Source organism: Staurois parvus, unplaced genomic scaffold (genome assembly GCF_062004578.1).
Source record: "Staurois parvus isolate SC_StPar_1 unplaced genomic scaffold, SC_StPar_1.0 ptg001341l, whole genome shotgun sequence".
NCBI lineage: Eukaryota > Metazoa > Chordata > Amphibia > Anura > Ranidae > Staurois > Staurois parvus.
Window position 1 is genome coordinate 17,540 of NW_028319137.1, and position 21,573 is coordinate 39,112.

General features: G+C 51.6%; 1 protein-coding gene across 1 annotated transcript in view; it reads left to right on the top strand.

Moving 5' to 3' along the window:
* Positions 1-805: 805 nt before the first annotated feature.
* The window catches only part of LOC149436797 (homogentisate 1,2-dioxygenase-like), a 68,394-nt gene continuing 47,626 nt past the window's right edge, over positions 806-21,573 (top strand). The window contains exon 1 of the mRNA XM_089661450.1: positions 806-954. Coding sequence (XP_089517576.1) covers positions 940-954 — 15 coding nt within the window. The 5' untranslated portion in view covers positions 806-939. The remainder of the gene's footprint in view (positions 955-21,573) is intronic.

A 21,573-nucleotide genomic window follows, 5' to 3' on the forward strand; every position in this document is an offset into this window, starting at 1 on the left:
GTCAGCCAATCCTGGTTTAGTTGCTCGGGTGTAACATTATTATTCTTTTTTTTTTCACTAAACTTTATTTTTTAGCACCAAACGTGCAGATTGCCTCTGCTAACCGCCTTCTGAAAATGTTAATTGATTGGCTGTTTTTGATTTTTAGTTCTTCTGCTACTACACCAGTCTTGTCTTCACTTGTTGCCAGGGGCGGACTGACCATTTGGAAACTCGGGCACTGCCCGAGGGCCCGGGGTCAGTAGGAGGCCCCATGAGATGCCCCTGGTACCTTTTTCATAGGCTTTTTTGAGTTTGGGCAAGGTCACAGGGGACCCATGATCCCCTATTGCCCGGGGGCCCCATGAGTTGTCAGTCCGCCCCTGGTTGTTGCATACTTGTTTTCATTCAAGCCAGAAAACTTGCAATGTACAGTCTGATCTCTGGGCTCCTTCTACAAAGTTACAATGTACAGTCTGATCTCTGGGCTCCTTCTACAAAGTTACAATGTACAGTCTGATCTCTGGGGGAGAAGAGACTGAGGAAATGCTGCTTTCTACCTGCAGCAAACTGATGATATCATCTGAGCCTAGGTAAAGTCATTGGACTGGAGCTCAAGGATGGCCTTGGATAGGTAGGTAGGTTCTTTTCTGATCAATGATCCCGTTGGTGTACATCGTGGTATGCCGGGAATTTATTCCTTGAGACTTGTACAGATAATGATTTTGCTGCAGATGGCTGTGTACTTTTATCTGTGCCGAGTTTTTCTCTCTGAGTTTTTCTCTCTGTGTTTTTTGGTTGTCTTTTCACGTCCCAACTCCCCCCCCATCCCACCCCCAGCCAAAATTGTGCAAGAGTCCAGAGGCCTGTGTTTGATTAAAGCCACATTGAGGGAATGTTTAAATCTGGAGGAGGCCAGTCAGAGCTCAGCAGAGGAGCAGAGAGGTGACAACGGCAGAGATGGCGGAGCTGAAGGTACGTCTCCTGCTGGAATATATAGATATATATATAATTTTTGATGATTTTCTTTTTTTTGGCTAGTAAAATCAGGCGTGGATTCTGACATGTCGAGGGTGGCGGTGGTGAGATCTCTGCCCTGTGTTCCCAGCTCCACCCCCCTGCCGCATTTATTAGAGGGGACGCTGCTGCTGTGATTATTTAGAGGGGTCGCCGCTGCCGCGATTGTTAGAGGGGACGCTGCTGCTGCGATTATTAGAGGGGTCGCTGCTGCTGCGATTATTAGAGGGGCTGCTGCTGCGATTATTAGAGGGGTCTGCCGTGATTATTAGAGGGGACGCTGCTGCTGCGATTATTAGAGGGGCTGCTGCTTCGATTATTAGAGGGGACGCTGCTGCTGCGATTATTAGAGGGGTCTGCCGTGATTATTAGAGGGGACGCTGCTGCTGCGATTATTAGAGGGGCTGCTGCTGCGATTATTAGAGGGGACGCTGCTGCTGCGATTATTAGAGGGGTCTGCCGTGATTATTAGAGGGGACGCTGCTGCTGCGATTATTAGAGGGGTCGCTGCTGCTGCTGCGATTATTAGAGGGGACTGCCGTGATTATTAGAGGGGTCGCTGCTGCTGCGATTATTAGAGGGATCGCTGCTGCCGTGATTATTGGAGGGGTCGCTGCTGCCGCAATTATTAGAGGGGTCGTTGCTGCTGCGATCATTAGAGGGGCTGCTGCTGCGATTATTAGAGGGGTCGCTGCTGCTGCTGCAATTATTAGAGGGGCTGCTGCTGCGATTATTAGAGGGGACGCTGCTGCTGCAATTATTAGAGGGGACGCTGCTGCTGCGATTATTAGAGGGGACGCTGCTGCGATTATTAGAGGGGTCGCTGCTGCTGCGAATATTAGAGGGGACGCTGCTTCAAAGATTATTAGAGGGGTCGCTGCTGCCGCGAATATTAGAGGGGTTGTTGCTGCCGCAAATATTAGAGGGGACGCTGCTGCCATAATTATTAGAGGGGTCGTTGTTGCTGCGATTATTAGAGGGGTCGTTGCTGCTGCGATTATTAGAGGGGTCCTTGCTGCTGAGATTATTAGAGGGGTCGTTGCTGCTGCGATTATTAGAGGGGACGCTGCTGCTGCGATTATTAGAGGGGTCCTTGCTGCTGCGATTATTAGAGGGGTCCTTGCTGCTGCGATTATTAGAGGGGACGCTGCTGCTGCGATTATTAGAGGGGACGCTGCTGCTGCGATTATTAGAGGGGACGCTGCTGCGATTATTAGAGGGGATGCTGCTGCTGCGATTATTAGAGGGGACGCTGCTGCTGCGATTATTAGAGGGGTCGCTGCTGCCGCGAATATTAGAGGGGACGCTGCTTCAAAGATTATTAGAGGGGACGCTGCTGCCGTAATTATTAGAGGGGTCGTTGTTGCCGCGATTATTAGAGGGGTCGTTGCTGCTGCGATTATTGGAGGGGACGCTGGTGCTGCGATTATTAGAAGGGACGCTGCTGCTGCGATTATTAGAGGGGTCGCTGCTGCCGCGATTATTAGAGGGGACGCTGCTTCAACGATTATTAGAGGGGACGCTGCTGCCGTGATTATTAGAGGGGTCGTTGTTGCTGCGATTATTAGAGGGGTCGTTGCTGCTGCAATTATTAGAGGGGTCCTTTCTGCTGAGATTATTAGAGGGGTCGTTGCTGCTGCGATTATTGGAGGGGACGTTGCTGCTGCCATTATTAGAGGGGTCCTTTCTGCTGAGATTATTAGAGGGGTCACTGCTGCCGCGATTATTGGAGGGGTCGCTGCTGCTGCGATTATTAGAGGGGTCCTTGCTGCTGCGATTATTAGAGGGGTCCTTGCTGCTGCGATTATTAGAGGGGTCGTTGCTGCTGCGATTATTAGAGGGGTCCTTGCTGCTGCGATTATTGGAAGGGACGCTGCTGCTGTGATTATTAGAGGGGTCCTTGCTGCTGCGATTATTAGAGGGGTCCTTGCTGCTGCGATTATTAGAGGGGTCATTGCTGCTGCGATTATTGGAAGGGACGCTGCTGCCGTGATTATTAGAGGATCGTTGTTGCTGCGATTATTAGAGGGGTCGTTGCTGCTGCGATTATTAGAGGGGTCGCTGCTGCCGCGATTATTAGAGGGGTCACTGCTGCCGCGATTATTAGAGGGGTCTCCTGGAACTGCAAAGACTGCAGCAACGTTGTCCCTTCACAGCTCATAAAAGACTGGTTACAATACGCCCGACAACACCTTGACCCGCCTCTCCGGGCTTTTGTGTGGCGTCGGCGCAGTAAAGGCTTCTTTCTGGCAACTCCACCATGCAGCTCAATTTTGTTCATGTATCGTATTGTCCTCCTTGAAACAACCGCACCATCGTTTTACAGAGCAGCCTGCAATTCTCCTGAGGTTACCTGTGGGGGGTTTCTCTTTGTATCCTGAACAATTCTTCTGGCAGTTGTGGCTGCAATCTTCCTACCTGGCCTTGGCTTGGTATCAAGAGATCCCAGAACTTTCCACTTCCTAATAAGTGATGGAACAGAACTGATTGGCATATTCAAGGCTTTGGACATCTTTTTATATCCTTTTCCTTCTTTATAAAGTTCTATTACCTTGCTACGCAGGTCTTTTGATAGTTCTTTTCTGCTCCCCATGGCTCAGTATCTAGCCTGCTCAGCGCATCCATGTGAGAGCGAACAAACTCACTGACTATGCACAGACACGACTTGCAATTTAAAAAGCCACAGATGTGGGAAATGACCCTTTAATTGTTATTGTACCCAGTGTGTGTCACCTTGTGTGTCTGTACCAAGGCCAAACATTCCAGGGGGGTGGAGACTTCTGTACCAAGGCCAAACATTCCAGGGGGGCAGAGACTTCTGTACCAAGGCCAAACATTCCAGGGGGGCAGAGACTTCTGTACCAAGGATGAACATTCCAGGGGGCGGAGACTTCTGTACCAAGGCCGAACGTTCCAGGGGGCGGAGACTTCTGTACCAAGGCCGAACGTTCCAGGGGGGCGGAGACTTCTGTACCAAGGCCGAACGTTCCAGGGGGCGGAGACTTCTGTACCAAGGCTGAACGTTCCAGGGGGCGGAGACTTCTGTACCAAGGCTGAACGTTCCAGGGGGCGGAGACTTCTGTACCAAGGCTGAACATTCCAGGGGGGCAGAGACTTCTGTACCAAGGCCAAACATTCCAGGGGGGCGGAGACTTCTGTACCAAGGCCAAACATTGCAGGGGGACGGAGACTTCTGTACCAAGGCCAAACATTCCAGGGGGGCGGAGACTTCTGTACCAAGGCTGAACATTCCAGGGGGCTGAGACTTCTGTACCAAGGCTGAACATTCCAGGGGGGCAGAGACTTCTGTACCAAGGCCAAACATTGCAGGGGGACGGAGACTTCTGTACCAAGGCCAAACATTGCAGGGGGACGGAGACTTCTGTACCAAGGCCAAACATTCCAGGGGGGCGGAGACTTCTGTACCAAGGCCGAACATTCCAGGGGGCTGAGACTTCTGTACCAAGGCTGAACGTTCCAGGGGGCGGAGACTTCTGTACCAAGGCCGAACATTCCAGGGGGGAAGATACTTCTGTACCAAGGCCGAATGTTCTAGGGTGGCGGAGAGTTCTGTACCAAGGCCGAACATTCCAGGGGGTGGAGACTTCTGTACCAAGGCCGAACCTTCCAGGCGGTGGAGACTTCTGTACCAAGGCCGAACATTCCAGGGGGCGGAGACTTCTGATCCGGGCCATTTGGGGGATTTCTGTTATTAGGATTTAAAAAGGAGCCAAACAACAATGTGATCATAAATGGCTTCATATCATCTCTATCCTTCAATAAAAGACAGATTTTGGCAGATCTGTCAGATTTTCAATGTCAATGCCGAAATGTCCCCATTTCTGCCAGGGGAGTGAGACTTCTGAGCACAACTGTACCTTCAGCACGTCTGTGTACGCAAAGAATCGAGCGCAACCTCATTCACACTGAGCCAGAAAGGATTAAGTGCCGCTCTGCAGCGCAAACAAATGTCACGTGTGCCCTGCTGTTCCTGCTCGCTCCCCCTTCCCCCTCGCCGCATCCTCTCATTCTGCACACAGCCTTGAAGCGGGCTGTGCAGGATAAGGGGAGGGGCCGCCGGGAGTTCTCTGCACGCCCCCGGTGGGCGCAGTGTGGGCACGGCTTCCCGCGCTCTGCGCTCACCAGTGACAAAGGCCGCGCTCACGAGAGCGCGACCCGAGTCAAGGGGGCTTTCCCTAGTTGCCCCGGCAACGGCCGGCCCAGCGCCGCGAAAGCGTCCTGCGTGGCTTTAAAAGGCTGGCGTGGGACCAGGCCGGTCTCTCTCTTCCTCCTGTGCCACTGCTGAAGCCACAAGCCGCTGGGAGGCCCGGGTGGGGGGACCAGACCTCCGCAGCCATCCCTGCTGAGCACTCTGCAAGAGACCCCCCCAAGGTCAGGACTATTATTCGCTGCAATGCCCCAGGGTTGGGAGTACCCACTGCCCCTCTGCTAAATACCCCAGGGTGGGAGTATCTGCTGCCATCCCCCCCATACTCTGGGGCCTGGATTACCCACTGTGCTGTGTGCTAGACTTCTTTGCTGTGGGCCCCATGATACCCTACCTAATACTCTGGGGCCCGGGTTATCCACTCTGCTGTGTGCTGAGGAAGTTCGCCCCCCTGCCTTTTTGTTCCTGTTGCCTGCTGTGATCCAGGACCTACCTGCCAGAGCCGTGAGTGTCCGCAAGCCACCTACCTCCCTGGAAGCCGCCTGCTGCTGAGCGTCCGCAAGTCACCTACCCCCCCCCCCTCCCGGAAGCCGCCTGCTGCTGAGCATCTGCAAGACGCCTATCATGAGTGTCCCTAGAAGCCATGAACTGCCCCTATTGTGTGCTCAGACTACCCTAGCCATGAACTTTTTGCTAAAAAAAAGTCTAAGAACGCTGGTTTGCCACGTTTTACTGCGTTTTGCCGCATTGTAACCACTTGCCGTCTGGACGGTGGCAGTACAGGGGCGGGTTGCCATTCATAAATTCATTTTATCATTTCCGGACGTCCGGCGAGAAGGACGTGCGTCGGCGAGCTCCTGCTCCCCTAGCCCCAATCCGCTGCCATCTGGGCAGCAGCGGACCCTAACGGGGGCCCCACGATCCTTCGGTCCCTGCTCATCAGCCAGGTAAGGCCACTGCACCTTTTCCCCGGACCTCCGGGACTTGCGGCCTACCCGGCACCCGAAGCCGCGGCCTCTATTTTTGGCGCGGCCGACCCGGATCGCCGGGCATCAGCCCAGGCCGCCGCTGCTCTGTTCCCCGGTCCCCGCCGATCAGCCAGCCTCCCCAGGGCCCCCCTCACTGGCCCTGGGTCCATCCCGACCACCGGGTACCAGCTCGCCCGGAGCAGCCACGTGCTCGTCAGCTCCGGCGCCCCCGCGCCCGATCCGCTGCCATCCGGGCCCCTGAGCCTGCTGCCGATGTCCCCACCAACACCCTGAAGGGGACACAGGCACTCCGTCCCTCCAGCGGAGCTCCGGCGGTCCGAAGCAGCTTGAGGCCTACCACGGCACCCGAAGCCGCGGTGTTTCCTGCCGGCCGTGGCTGGAATCGCAGCGGGACGCCTCCGCTCCTCCGGGGAAGCTACCACCACCAGCACCAACGGTCCTCCTAACATAGGAGGGATCCACTTCCACCCCGACGCTCCAGGACATCAGGTACTCCACCAGGGGCACCCACTACCCATCAGGGAGCCCAACCACCATCCCACCGCCAGCCACCAGGGATCCCACCACCCACCAGAAACCCTAACCACCAGGGACCCCTAACCACTATCCCTCCAGGGATCGCTACTAACCCACCAGGGATAGCACGGCCACCATCCCACCAGGGATCCCCTGCCCTCCACCCCACCTGGGACTACCAGCCACCTCCCACTGCGTTTCGGACACTGCTTCGCCATCCCTGACCAGCACCCCCTCACCCACCCTGACCCTTCCTGCACCCCGCTCACCCCAACATGCCGCCCGCGCTCCTCCTCCTTGTCCTCCTCTCCTCCATCCCTAAAACCGCCTTCCTCTACCCACCCACCCCCGCTAAGCAGCTCTATATCGCCCCCTCACTTCTCCCCTCTCCCCACTACGGCACCCACCACCTCCTCCTGCTACTCCACTTCCCCGCTGACCCACTTGCCACCACTTTCAGACCCAAGCGCTCCTACACCTCCCGTTCCCACGCCACCTTCCTCACCCTCCTCCTTCTCATATCAGCTGGGGACATCTCCCCAAACCCTGGCCCCTCACCACCTCACACCCCCCCTAGAGCCCCCCCTGCTCACGCCAGCCGACGCGACCCCCTCAACCTCATACATGTACCCCTCCTCCCCATATCTATCCCCCCTCTCTCGGTTGCACTCCTGAATGCTCGTTCGGTTTGCAATAAGCTTACCGCCATCCATGACCTCTTCATCTCTCGCTCCCTCAACCTCCTAGCAATCACCGAAACTTGGGTACAGGCCACCGACTCCACCTCCCCTGCGGCACTCACTCATGGAGGTCTCATCTGGACCCATTCACCAAGACTGAGCGATCGCAGAGGTGGTGGTGTCGGCTTGCTCCTGTCACCGCTTAGCACCTTCCAGGTCCTCCCTAACCCACCCTCTCTTTCCTTCCCCTCCTTTGAGGCGCACTGCATCCGACTCTTCTCACCCACCCCCCTAAGGATCGCAGTGATCTACAGGCCTCCCGGACCCATAGCCCGCTTCCTGGATGACTTCGCCGCCTGGCTTCCCTTCTTCCTCTCCTCTGAGCTCCCCACCATCATCCTCGGGGACTTCAACATCCCCATCAACGACAACACCCCGGCTACTTCCCAATTCCTCCACCTAACCTCCTCTTTCGCGCTCACACAGCACACTCAATCCTCCACCCACCTCGGAGGGAACACCCTGGACCTCGTCTTTTCCCACCTCTGTACCCTCAACCAGTTCGCGAACACCCCCTTCCCTCTCTCCGACCACCACCTCATCACCTTCTCCATCTCCCCTTCCCCCAACTCCCCCCCTCAAAAACGCCAAACCATCACCAGCCGCAACCTCCGCAACCTGAACCCGGCCCCCCTCCACTCTGCCGCCGACTGCCTACACGACAGCATCCTCTCACTGTCATGTCCTGACATAGCCACCACCTTGTACAATGACTCACTGTCAGCTGCCCTAGACTCTCTGGCACCCCTTACCACACGCATCATCAAACCCAGACCGCTTCAACCCTGGCAGACCGACAGCACTAAACGCCTCAAACGTCGCAGTCGCGCACTGGAGAGACTGTGGCGCAAAACCAGGTCCCCTCATACTTTCTCCCTCTACAAATCTGCATTTCTTATCTACACCTCCTCCCTCCACGCCGCCAAGCAGGCCTACTTTGTTAACCTAATAAACACCCTCTCCTCCTGCCCCCGCCGACTCTTCTCCACCTTCAACTCCCTGCTCTCCCCCCCCCCTCCTCCACTCAGTACCTCTCTCACCGCCCACGAAATTGCCACCCATTTCCACAACAAGATTGACGCTATCCGTAAGGACATCGTCAACTTGCAATCTACCTCCCCACCTAGCCTCCTCGCCCCCGTCACCCCTTCATCTCCCCCCTCCTCTGCCCTCACAACCGCACTGCCCCCCTCCTCTCCCAATGCCCCGCCCACCATAACCCCCCCCGCACTGCACTCCCTCCAAAGTCGCCAAAGTCCTCTCAAAAGCCCGCCTCACTACCTGCCCCCTGGACCCTATCCCCTCTCAACTCCTCCGGTCACCCCCCTCTTCCCTCATCCGCTCCCTCACCCACATCTTCAATCTCTCCCTCTCTACTGGCGTATTCCCCTCCCCCCTAAAGCAGGCGCATATCACCCCCATCCTCAAAAAGCCCTCCCTGGATCCCGCGGACCCCAACAACCTCAGACCCATCTCCCTGCTGCCACTCACCTCCAAGCTCCTTGAACGCTTAGTCTACGATCGCCTAAGCTCCCACCTAACTGACAACAACCTCCTTGACCCTCTACAGTCCGGCTTCCGTCCCCTACACTCCACCGAAACCGCCCTCCTCAAAATCACCAACGACCTACTAAACGCCAAAGCCAAGGGCGACTACTCTGTCCTCCTTCTCCTGGACCTCTCTGCGGCCTTCGACACAGTTGACCACCCCCTCCTTCTTAATAAACTACTCTCCCTTGGCATCGGAGATGCTGCTCTCTCTTGGTTCTCATCCTACCTATCCCGACGCTCCTTCAGTGTCACCTACAATGGTGCCACCTCCCTCTCCCTCCCCCTCTCTGTTGGGGTCCCCCAAGGCTCTGTCCTTGGACCCCTTCTCTTCTCCATCTACACCTCCTCCCTGGGCAAACTCATACAATCTCACGGCTTCAACTATCACCTCTATGCTGACGACACCCAAATCTACCTCTCCACCCCTCACCTCACCCCCACTATCTCCGCCCGCATCACTCACCTCCTAAATGACATCTCAGACTGGATGTCGCTACATTTCCTCAAGATTAACCTCTCCAAAACCGAGCTTCTCGTCTTTCCCCCTGCCCACACCCCCCCCCCATCCTATCCATCATCACCAACAACTCCACTATCACTTCCGCCCCGCAAGCCAAAGTCCTTGGCGTCATTCTTGACGCGAACCTCTCCCTCCAACCGCATGTCAAATCACTCACAAACACATGCAGGCTCCATCTTCGCAACATTGCCAAGATCCGCTGCTTCCTCACCCCAGACACCACCAAACTTCTAGTACACTCCCTCATCATCTCACGCCTTGACTACTGCAACTCCCTCCTCACTGGCCTACCCAAGTGCAGGCTCTCCCCGCTCCAGACCATCCTGAACTCAGCTGCCAGACTCATCCACCTCACCACCAGCTCCACCTCTGCCACCCCCCTCTGCCTCTCCCTCCACTGGCTCCCGATTGCCCAACGCATCAAATTTAAACTCCTTACCCTGACCTACAAAGCCGTTCACAACACTGCCCCTAACTACCTCACCAATCTGATCACCAGGTACCACCCTACCCGTACCCTTCGCTCCTCACAGGACCTCCTTCTATACTGCTCCCTGGTCTCCTCCTCCCATGCACGACTGCAGGACTTCTCCAGGTCCTCCCCCATCCTCTGGAACTCACTGCCCCAATCCATCAGACTGTCGCCTTCTCTATTCACATTCAGGCGCTCCCTCAAAACCCATCTCTTCAGGGAAGCCTACCCCACCCTCACCTAACGGCCATCCTCCCTCATTCCTCCTACCACTTCATCCCCCCCAGCCACTTCCTACTGTACCTTTACCCCCTCCCTCCTAGATTGTAAGCTCGTAAGAGTAGGGCCCTCTTACCCCTCGTACGCTGTCTGTCTTTGTTGTACTGTGCCATGTATTGTCCCCCCCTATTGTACAGCGCTGAGCAAACCCTTTGGCGCTATATAAACTCGTAGTAATAATAATAATAATAAATGGCGCCTGCCATTTTGGACTGTGGAAGCATGCAGCACCGCGATCTGGTGCCCACTGTGTCACCGATCGTCGTACAGGACCTCTGTGTGAGGTCCCGATCATGTGATCACTGATTGGTCAATCAGTGATCATATGCAGAGTAGTAAGCAAGATGTCACTTCTGACATCATTGCTTACTATGTGTGAAATCTGTAAATGATCACAGAGGTCACATGGTACAAGGCTGTTGTGAATAGCCCTGTACCATGTGATCTCTGTGATCATTCACAGATTTCACACGTAGTAAGCAATGATGTCAGACTTGCTTACTACCCTGCAAGCTGTGACCAATCACAGCTTTCACAGTATTTCCCAATGGCTGCAAAAATGCAGCCAGAGAGGAGAAATGATTGCTTTTACAGCCTTTATGGGTAGAAAAAAATCTTCATCACCCCCCACAAGTAGTACAGTGTCACCATGGTGATACTGTACTGCTAGGGTGACAGTATGTAAAAAAAAAAACAAAAAACAATAATATAAAAAAAAAATTTAAATTATAATTTTTGGTTATAGACTAATTTGGGTTTTTTTTTTTTTTTACTAAAAAGATAACTGAATAAATTTTGGCCAAGATTTATGATGAAAGATTATTTATTTGCAAAATTTTATCAGAACACTTTTTTTCAACATTTTTAGACTTTTTCATTTATAAAGCAAAAAAAAATAACAATCCCAGCGGTGAATAAATACCACCAAAATAAAGCTTTATCTGTCTCAAAAAAAATGCTAAAAAATTCCTATGGGTACAGTGTTGCATGACCGCGCAATTGTCATTCAAACTGTGATAGTGTTGAAAGCTGAAAATTGGCCTGGGGGGGGGGGGAGGGGGTGAAAGTGTCCGGACTGGAAGGGGGGAAAGCATCTGGACCGAAAGGGGGGTGAAAGCGTCCAGACAGGAAGGGGGTGAAAGTGTCCGGACTGGAAGGGGGGGGAAGCGTCCGGACTGGAAGGGGGGGGAAGCGTCCGGACTGGAAGGGGGGGAAAGCGTCCGGACTGGAAGAGGGGGAAAGTGTCCGGACTGGAAGGGGGGGAAAGTGTCCAGACTGGAAGGGGGGGGAAGTGTCCGGACTGGAAGGGGGGGGAAGTGTCCAGACTGGAAGGGGGGGGAAGTGTCCGGACTGGAAGGGGGGGGAAGTGTCCGGACTGGAAGGGGGGGAAAGTGTCCAGACTGGAAGGGGGGGGAAGTGTCCGGACTGGAAGGGGGGGGAAGTGTCCGGACTGGAAGGGGGGGGAAGTGTCCGGACTGGAAGGGGGGGGAAGTGTCCGGACTGGAAGGGGGGGGAAAGTGTCTGGACTGGAAGGGGGGGGAAAGTGTCTGGACTGGAAGGGGGGGAAGTGTCCAGACTGGAAGGGGGGGGAAAGCGTCCGGACTGGAAGGAGGGGGAAAGCGTCCGGACTGGAAGGAGGGGGAAAGCGTCCGGACTGGAAGGAGGGGGAAAGCGTCCGGACTGGAAGGGGGGGAAAGCGTCCGGACTGGAAGGGGGTGAAAGCGTCCGGACTGGAAGGGGGTGAAAGTGTCCGGACTGGAAGGGGGGGAAGCATCCGACTGGAAGGGGGTGAAAGCGTCCGGACTGGAAGGGGGTGAAAGCGTCCGGACTGGAAGGGGGGGAAAGCGTCCGGACTGGAAGGAGGGGGAAAGCGTCCGGACTGGAAGGGGGGGAAAGTGTCCGGACTGGAAGGGGGGGGAAAGTGTCCGGACTGGAAGGAGGTGAAAGTGTCCGGACTGGAAGGGGGGGAAAGTGTCCGGACTGGAAGGGGGGGAAAGCGTCCGGACTGGAAGGGGGTTAACAGCTTAAAAAACTCCTCTAGAATCCCACTAGTCCTGTTTTTTTTCCAGCCAAAAAATGCTGATTCCAGTCTGTGTGTACCTGGGAATATAGAAGTCTGTGTGTACGGACACCGAGGATAACATGCTGGGGGGGTTTACTAACTGTAGAAAAAAACGCCAAAAGCCGCTGTAAAAACGTCCCGTGTGCATGAGGACTAAGGCTCCATGCACACTGGGTGCGTTTTAATGACGCTGGTAGCATTAGCTGTATGAAGTCACAATAAAAACAGCGTTTGTTAGCATTTTTGCATTAGCGTTTTGCTGCTGTTTGCGTCTTTTAGCGTTTTTTTTACCATAAAAATTTTTTTTTTTGCTCAAAAATGTCCAAAAACACTGGTTTGCCACGTTTTGCCACGTTTTAACAGCTACAAAACTCCTCTAGAATCCCCCTAGTTCTGGGTTTTTTTCCAGCCAAAAAACACCCCTGCAAAAAAACGCTGATTAAAGCCTATGTGTGTACAGACACATCAGAGAACATGCTGGTGGGTTACTGGCTGTAGAAAAAAAAATGCCAAAAACAGTCGCTGTAAAAACGTCCCGTGTGCGTGAACTAAGGCTCCATGCACACTGGGTGCGTTTTAATAATGCTGGTCACGTTACAAATATGAGTTTTTCAGCGTTTTTTTGCATTAGTGTTTTGCCACTTTTTTCCATGTTGTGCTGCTTTTGACTCTTTTAGCATTTTTTTATGCTCAGGAAAAGCCCCAAAACGCTGGTTTGCCATGTTTTAACGTGTTTTGCTGCATTTTAAGCCCTCATGCACACTGGGGGGGACATTTTCATCATGCTGGAGACGTTAACTGTGTAAAGTTAAAAACGTGAGTTTTTCAGCTTTTTTAGCATTTTTGCATTAGCGTTTTCCCGCATTTTTAGCGGATTTTTGGGGTCAAAAAAACTTCCAAAAATGCTGGTTTGCGGTGGCTTACAAGAGTACAAGGATGATGAAGATAGATATGTGCTTACTTGCTGACTGATTGATACAGAGAAGAGTACAAGGATGATGATGATGATAGATATGGGCTCACTTGCTGACTGATTGATACAGAGAAGAGTACAAGGATGGTGATGATAGATATGGGCTCACTTGCTGACTGATTGATACAGAGAAGAGTACAAGGATGATGATGATAGATATGGGCTTACTTGCTGACTGATTGATACAGAGAAGAGTACAAGGATGATGATGATGATGATAGATATTGGGCTCACTTGCTGACTGATTGATACAGAGAAGTGTACAAGGATGGTGATGATAGATATGGGCTCACTTGCTGACTGATTGATACAGAGAAGAGTACAAGGATGATGATGATAGATATGGGCTCACTTGCTGACTGATTGATACAGAGTACAAGGATGATGATGATGATAGATAGATATGGGCTCACTTGCTGACTGATTGATACAGAAAAGAGTACAAGGATGATGATGATGATGATAGAGAATGGGCTCACTTGCTGACTGATTGATACAGAGAAGAGTACAAGGATGATGATGATGATAGATATGAGCTCACTTGCTGACTGATTGATACAGAGAAGAGTAAAAGGATGATGATGATAGATATGGGCTCACTTGCTGGCTTTGACTGATACAGAGAAGAGTACAAGGATGATGATGATGATAGATATGAGCTCACTTGCTGTCTTTGATTGATATACAGAGAAGAGTACAAGGATGATGATGATGATAGATATGAGCTCACTTGCTGTCTTTGATTGATACAGAGAAGAGTACAAGGATGATGATGATAGAGAATGGGCTCACTTGCTGACTGATTGATACAGAGAAGAGTACAAGGATGATGATGATAGATATGGGCTCACTTGCTGTCTTTGTCTGATACAGAGAAGAGTACAAGGATGATATATGATAGATATGAGCTCACTTGCTGACTGACTGATTGATACAGAGAAGAGTACAAGGATGATGATGATAGATATGGGCTCACTTGCTGGCTTTGATTGATACAGAGAAGAGTACAAGGATGATGATGATAGATATGAGCTCACTTGCTGACTGATTGATACAGAGAAGAGTACAAGGATGATGATGATGATGATAGATAAGGGCTCACTTGCTGTCTTCCATGACCTTTGAAGCTTAGCAGGCTCTGGTTGCACTTTGGATGGGCCCATTAAGCGGAGGGGTGGAGGGGAGTGTTCTCTTCCCAGCCAATCACAGCCTCCGATTACACATCTGCCCAGTGGTTCCCGACACATGGAATCCACACGAAACTTCAAACACAAGTCAGATTCCTGCCGCTGTCACCGCTTAACCCCGTCCTGGCCAGGACCGCCCGTCGGTCCGTTGCCAAAAGCTTTAAAGGATCAGCGCAGCGAAGAAGAAAGTTACGTTGTATCAAAATGATACATTGGGGGGTTATTTACTAACACTGGAGAGTGCAAAATCTGGTGCCGCTCTTCATAGAAACCAATCAGCTTGCAGGGTTTTTTGTCAAACAAGCTGAAGTTGGAAGCTGATTGGCTCCCAGACACAACTGCACCAGATTTTGCACTCTCCAGTGTTAGTAAATCTCCCCCATTGCGTCAGATACCAGCGCAGAGAAATCTATACAGAACCTGAGATATTTAGGATCCATGCACCCCGTTCATGTGAACCGCTGCGGGTGTGTATGTTAACCACATCATTGCTTACTACGTGTGAAATCTGTGAATGATCACAGAGATCACATGGTACAGGGCTATTCACAACAGCCTTGTACCATGTGACAAGCTGTGACCAATCACAGCTCACTCAGTACTTCTCAATGGCTTCAGGAATGCAGCCAAAGAAGAAGGAGAAATGATTGCTTTTACATCCTTTATGGGTGTAAAAGCAATCAGTGTAAAAAAAAAAATAATAATAATCTTCATCACCCCCCACATGTAGTACAGCGTCACCATGGTGACACTACTGCTAGGGTGATAGTATATAAAAAAAAAAACCATAATCCTATTAAAAAAATAAAATAAAAAATGTAAAAATGTTTTTGAGAAATTATAATTTTTGGTTATAAACTAATTTGGGTTATTATTTTTTTTTACTAAAAAGATAACAAAACATTTTGGCCGAGATTTATGAAGAAAGATTATTTATTTGCAAAATTTTATAAGAAAAACACATTTTTTTTCAAAATTTCTGGACTAATTCATTTACATAGCAAAAAAAATAAAAATCCCAGAGGTGAATAAATACCACCAAAATAAAGCTTTATGTGTCTCAAAACAATGCTAAAAAATTCCTATGGGTACAGTGTTGCATGACCGCGCAATTGTCATTCAAAGTGTGAAAGCTGAAAATTGGCCTGGACTGGAAGGGGGTGAAAGTGTCCGGACTGGAAGGGGGTGAAAGTGTCCGGACTGGAAGGGGGTAGAAGTGTCCGGACTGGAAGGGGGGGAAAGTGTCCGGACTGGAAGGGGGGGAAAGTGTCCGGACTGGAAGGGGGGGAAAGTGTCCGGACTGGAAGGGGGGGAAAGTGTCCGGACTGGAAGGGGGGGGGAGTGTCCGGACTGGAAGGGGGGGAAAGCGTCCGGACTGGAAGGGGGGGAAAGTGTCCGGACTGGAAGGGGGGGAAAGTGTCCGGACTGGAAGGGGGGGAAAGTGTCCGGACTGGAAGGGGGGGGGAGTGTCCGGACTGGAAGGGGGGAAAGCGTCCGGACTGGAAGGGGGGAAGCGTCCGGACTGGAAGGGGGGGGGGAGTGTCTGGGACTGGAAGGGGGTGGAGTGTCCGGACTGGAAGGGGGGAAAGCGTCTGGACTGGAAGGGGGGGAAAGCGTCCGGACTGGAAGGGGGGGAAGCGTCCAGACTGGAAGGGGGGGAAAGTGTCTGGACTGGAAGGGGGGAAAAGCGTCCGGACTGGAAGGGGGGAAAGCGTCCGGACTGGAATGGGGGGGGAAAGCGTCCGGACTGAAAGGGGGGGGAAAGTGTCCGGACTGGAGTGGGGGGGGGAAAGCGTCCGGACTGGAAGGGGGGGGAAGCGTCCGGACTGGAAGGGGGGGGAAGCGTCCGGACTGGAAGGGGGGGAAGCGTCCGGACTGGAAGGGGGGGGGAAGCGTCCGGACTGGAAGGGGGGGGAAAGTGTCCGGACTGGAAGGGGGGAAAGCGTCCGGACTGGAAGGGGGGGGGAACGTCCGGACTGGAAGGGGGGGGGGGGAAAGCGTCCGGACTGGAAGGGGGGGAAGCGTCCGGACTGGAAGGGGGGGGGAAAGCGTCCGGACTGGAAGGGGGGGGGGAAGCGTCCGGACTGGAAGGGGGGGGAAGCATCCGGACTGGAAGGGGGGGAAAGTGTCCGGACTGGAAGGGGTTAAGTTAACAACATCCCGAAATTGGTTCACAAAACGTGGTGCGATTTGCAGAATCGGATCGCATGGGTGTGAATACCTATGCGATGCAATTCTAGTGCAGACAAAAAAAAAGGGTCCTGCGCCTTTTTGGTGCAGAGGCGGAGCGGTTTGCGCAGGAATGCGGTGCGGTGTGAGTTACATGCGATATGCCGTGCCGCAGAAGTGTGATCCCGGGCTCAAGCTCAAAAAATGCCTTCACACCATTTAGCTTCTAGGAGCTTAAAAAAAACACCGGCGCCTATGGCAGCATTCATGAACGTGTACAAAAGCATGCGATTTCACGCAAGTTTTACCGCTGTTACCCTCGCCTTTCCATTCAATGTTAATGACACCCAAATGCAGCAAAAAAAAAAAGACTTTTTTTATCATGAAAAAAGCGCATCAAATGCAGCAAAATGTGTGATTAAAAAACACACACAATGCTTGGTGTTGAAAAAGGTTACAACCTACTTTTGCGCATTTGTCACGGGTAGGCTGGCCCCATTGAAACCTATGGGTGAACGATGCAAAAAAACACGCAAAAATGTGGCGGGATTTGGCTTGAGTTCACAAAACACCAAATGTGAATGCGGCCTTAAAGGTGAACTCCGGGCCAATGGTGAAATACACAGATTAAGGCCTCATTCACATGCCATACACCTCTGCAAAGGACCATTTTTACACGCAGATTGCGTACTGAGCCCTTTGGTTGTCTGGCGTGGATGTACACTTGCGACGCGCTTGGAGTTCCAGACAGATCTGCGCAGATGTCCCCTGGCCATTGTTTTTAACAGGCAGCCTGAGTACAGCTTCCCAGAACACCTGAACCCTCTCTGCGGGTAAAGTTGGCTCTTTGCATGGATGTACAGAACAGACCACCTGTGTGAATGAGGCCTATATACACCATATTGCCCCAAGTATTGGGCCGCCGGCCTTTCCACACACATGGACTTTAATGGCCTCCCAGTCTTAGTCCGTAGGTTCAATATTGAGTTGGCCCCGCCCTTTCCACACACATGACCTTTAATGGCCCCTCAGTCTTAGTCCGTAGGGTTCAATATTGAGTTGGCCCCGTCCTTTCCACACACATGACCTTTAATGGCCCCCCAGTCTTAGTCCGTAGGGTTCAATATTGAGTCGGCCCCGCCCTTTCCACGCACATGACCTTTAATGGCCCCTCAGTCTTAGTCCGTAGGGTTCGATATTGAGTTTGCCCCGCCCTTTCCACGCACATGACCTTTAATTGCCCCCCAGTCTTTGTAGGGTTCAATATTGAGTTGGCCCGCCCTTTCCACACACATGACCTTTAATGGCCCCCCAGTCTTAGTCCATAGGGTTCAATATTGAGTTGGCCCCGCCCTTTGCAGCTATAACAGCTTCAACTCTTCTGGGAAGGCCGTCCACAAGGTTTAGGAGGGTGTCTATGGGAAGGTTGGACCATTCTTCCAGAAGCACATTTGTCAGGTCAGGCACTGATGTCGGGGGAGGAGGCCTGGCTCGCAGTCTCCGCTCTAATTCATCCCAAAGGTGTTCTATGGGGTTGAGGTCAGGACTCTGTGCAGGACAGTCAAGTTCCTCCACCCCAAACTGGCTCCTCCGTGTCTTTATGGACCTTGCTTTGTGCACAGTCATGTTGGAACAGGAAGGGGCCATCCCCAAACTCTTCCCACAAAGTTAGGAGCATGAAATTGTCCAACATGTTGCTTTAAGAGTTCCCTTCACTGGAACTAGGGGGCCAAGTCCAACCCCTGAAAAACAACCCCACACCATAATCCCCCCTCCACCAAACTTTACACTTGGCACAATGCAGTCAGGCAAGTACCGTTCTCCTGGCCACCGCCAAACCCAGACACGTCCATCGGATTGCCAGACAGAGAAGTGTGATTGGTCCCTGCAGAGAACACGTCTCCTCTGCTCTAGAGTCCAGTGGCGGCGTGCTTTACACCACGGCATCCGACACTTTGCATTGCACTTGGTGATGGAAGGCTTGGATGCAGCTGCTCGGCCATGGAAACCCATTCCATGAAGCTCTCTACGCACTGTTGTTGGGCTCATCTGAAGGCCACACCAAGTTTGGAGGTCTTTAGCTATTGACTCTGCAGAAAGTTGGTGACTTCTGCGCACTGTGCGCTTCAGCATGCGCTGACCCCGCCCTGTCATGTGACATGGCCTACCACTTGGTGGCTGATTGGCTGTTGTTCCCAGTGGCTTCCACTTTGCTATAATCCCACTAACAGTTGAGCGTGGAATATTTAGTAGCCAGGAAATGTCACGGATGGACTTATTGCCCAGGTGGCCACCTATCACGGGACCACGCTTGGAGTCACTGAGAGCGACCCATTCTTTCACCAATGTTTGTAGAAGCCGTCTGCATGCCTGGGGGCTTGATTGTATACACCTGTGTCCATGGAGGGGATTGGAGCACCTGAATCACATGATATGGAGGGGATTGGAACACCTGAATCACATGATTGGGAGGGGATTGGAACACATGATTGGGAGGGGATTGGAACACATGATTGGGAGGGGATTGGAACACCTGCAGCACATGATTGGGAGGGCGGGGACAATACTTTCGGCAATATAGTGTGTGTGTGTATACAGTGGATATAAAAAGTCTTCACACCCCTGTTAAAATGTCAGGTTTCTGTGATGTGAAAAAATGAGACAAAGATAAATCATTTCAGAACTTTTTCCACCTTTAATGTGACCTATAAACTGTACAACTCAGTTGAACAACAAACTGAAATCTTTTAGGTGGAGGGAAGTAAAAATAAAACACTAAAATAATTTGGTTGCATAAGTGTGCACACCCGTACACTAATCCTTTGTTGAAGCCCCTTTTGATGTGATTCCGGCACTCAGTCTTTTTGGGGAGGAGTCTATCAGCATGACACATCCTGACTCAGCAATATTTGCCCGCTCTTCCTTGAAAAACACTCCAAATCTGTCAGATGGCGAGGGCATCTCCTGCGCACAGCCCTCTTCACATCCACCCACAGATCTTCCATCGGATTCAGGTCTGGGCTCTGGCTGAGACATTTCAAAGCTTCCATCTTCTTCTGGTGAAGCCATTTCTTTGTGGATTTGGATGGATGCTTTGGGTGGTTGAAGGATGAAGTTCCTCTTCATGTTCAGCTTTCTGGCAGAAGCCTGAAGGTTTTGTGCCGATATTGACTGGTATTTGGAACTGTTCATAATTCCCTCTACCTGGACTAAGGCTCCAGTTCCAGCTGAAGTAAAACAGCCCCAAAGCATGATGCTGCCGCCATGCTTCACGGTGGGTACGGTGTTCTTTTGGTGATGAGCAGTGTTGTTTTCGTGTCAAACATATCTTTTGGAATTATGGCTAAAAAGTTCAACCTTGGTTTCCTCAGACCAGAACACATTTCCCCGCATGCTTTTGAGAGACTTCAGATGTGTTTTTGCTAAATTTAGCCGGACTTGAATGTTTTTCTGCGTAATAAAAGGCTTCCGTCTTCCACTCCCCCCCATAGTCCTGACATATGAAGAACACGGGAGATTGTTGTCACATGGACCACACAGCCAGGACTTGCCAGGTATTCCTGCAGCTCCTTTCATGTTGCTGTAGGCCTCTCGGCAGCCTCCCAGACCAGTTTTCTTCTCGTCTTTTCATCCATTTTGGAGGGACGTCCAGTTCTTGGTGACGTCACTGTTGGGGATGTCACTGTTGGTGACGTCACTGTTGGTGAGGTCACTGTTGGTGATGTCACTGTTGGGGAGGTCACTGTTGGTGATGTCACTGTTGCGCCATATTTCCTCCACTTGATGATGACGGTCTTCACTGTGTTTCATGGTATATCTAATGCCTTGGAAATTCTTTTGTCCCCTTCTCCTGACTGATACCTTTTAACAATGAGATCCCTCTGAAGCTTTGGAAGCTCTCTGCGGACCATGGCTTTTGCTGTAGGATGCGACTAAGAAAATGTTAGGAAAGACCGACTACAGCAGCTGAACATTATTTGGGGTTAATCAGAGGCACTTTAAATGATGGCGGGTGTGGACTGACTCCTGTGTAACATGATTGTGAATGTGATTACTTAATTTTGAACACAGCTGCATCCCCAGTTATAAGAGGGTGTGCACACTTATGCAACCACATTATTTTAGTTTTTTTATGTTCCTTTCCCTCCCTAAAAGATTTCAGTTTGTTTTTCAAATGAATTGTACAGTTTTGAGGTCACATTAAAAGTGGAAAAAGTTCTGAAATGATTTATCTTGGTCTCATTTTTTTTACGTCACAGAAACCTGACATGGGGAGGTTATGTCCTCTTTCTTTGCTGCAGTTTCACTTTCACTTACAGTTCTAATACCCATTTGCAGCAGACTGAAGAGCTCATCTCTCTGCTGTCTCCTCCTATCAGCTAGCTTCTTTCACTGCAGCAGATTCCTCGTGCTGCTTCTCCTTTCCCCTCTCTGGGCTCCGCTGTACTGAAAGAGTCTGATACCAAATGTCAGATGTCAACTTCAGGACCATATAAGCTTGTATATGATTTGTGGCTTTTAGCGCGGCCTGCAGTCCAGCTTTGAGGGCCCATTCACACAATTGTGGCCCCACATGCTACATGCATTTGTGCCAAGCAGTGCTGTTCATTCTGAATGGCACCCCAATGGACTAGCCGACAGGCATGCCACAAAGGGCAACCAGCAAGCCCACGTTGACTTGCGTTGCCAGCAATAGTTCCATGCACCTTTTTTGTTGCATTACGCAGCCCAATCGAATTAATGTATCTAACAGCATGCGTTATCGTGCTTGTGCCAATGCACCATTGATTCTGAAAATGCCAGTTACCTGGCTGTCATGCTATTCTAATGGCTTGTTTTCCATTGTACTAACCTGGAACCAGTGGCGTTCCGAGGCAGGTACGAGGGGTGGGGTGACACCTACCGCACGGGGTGACACCGGACCCCTCCACAAAAAGGTAAGTTGTAAAGC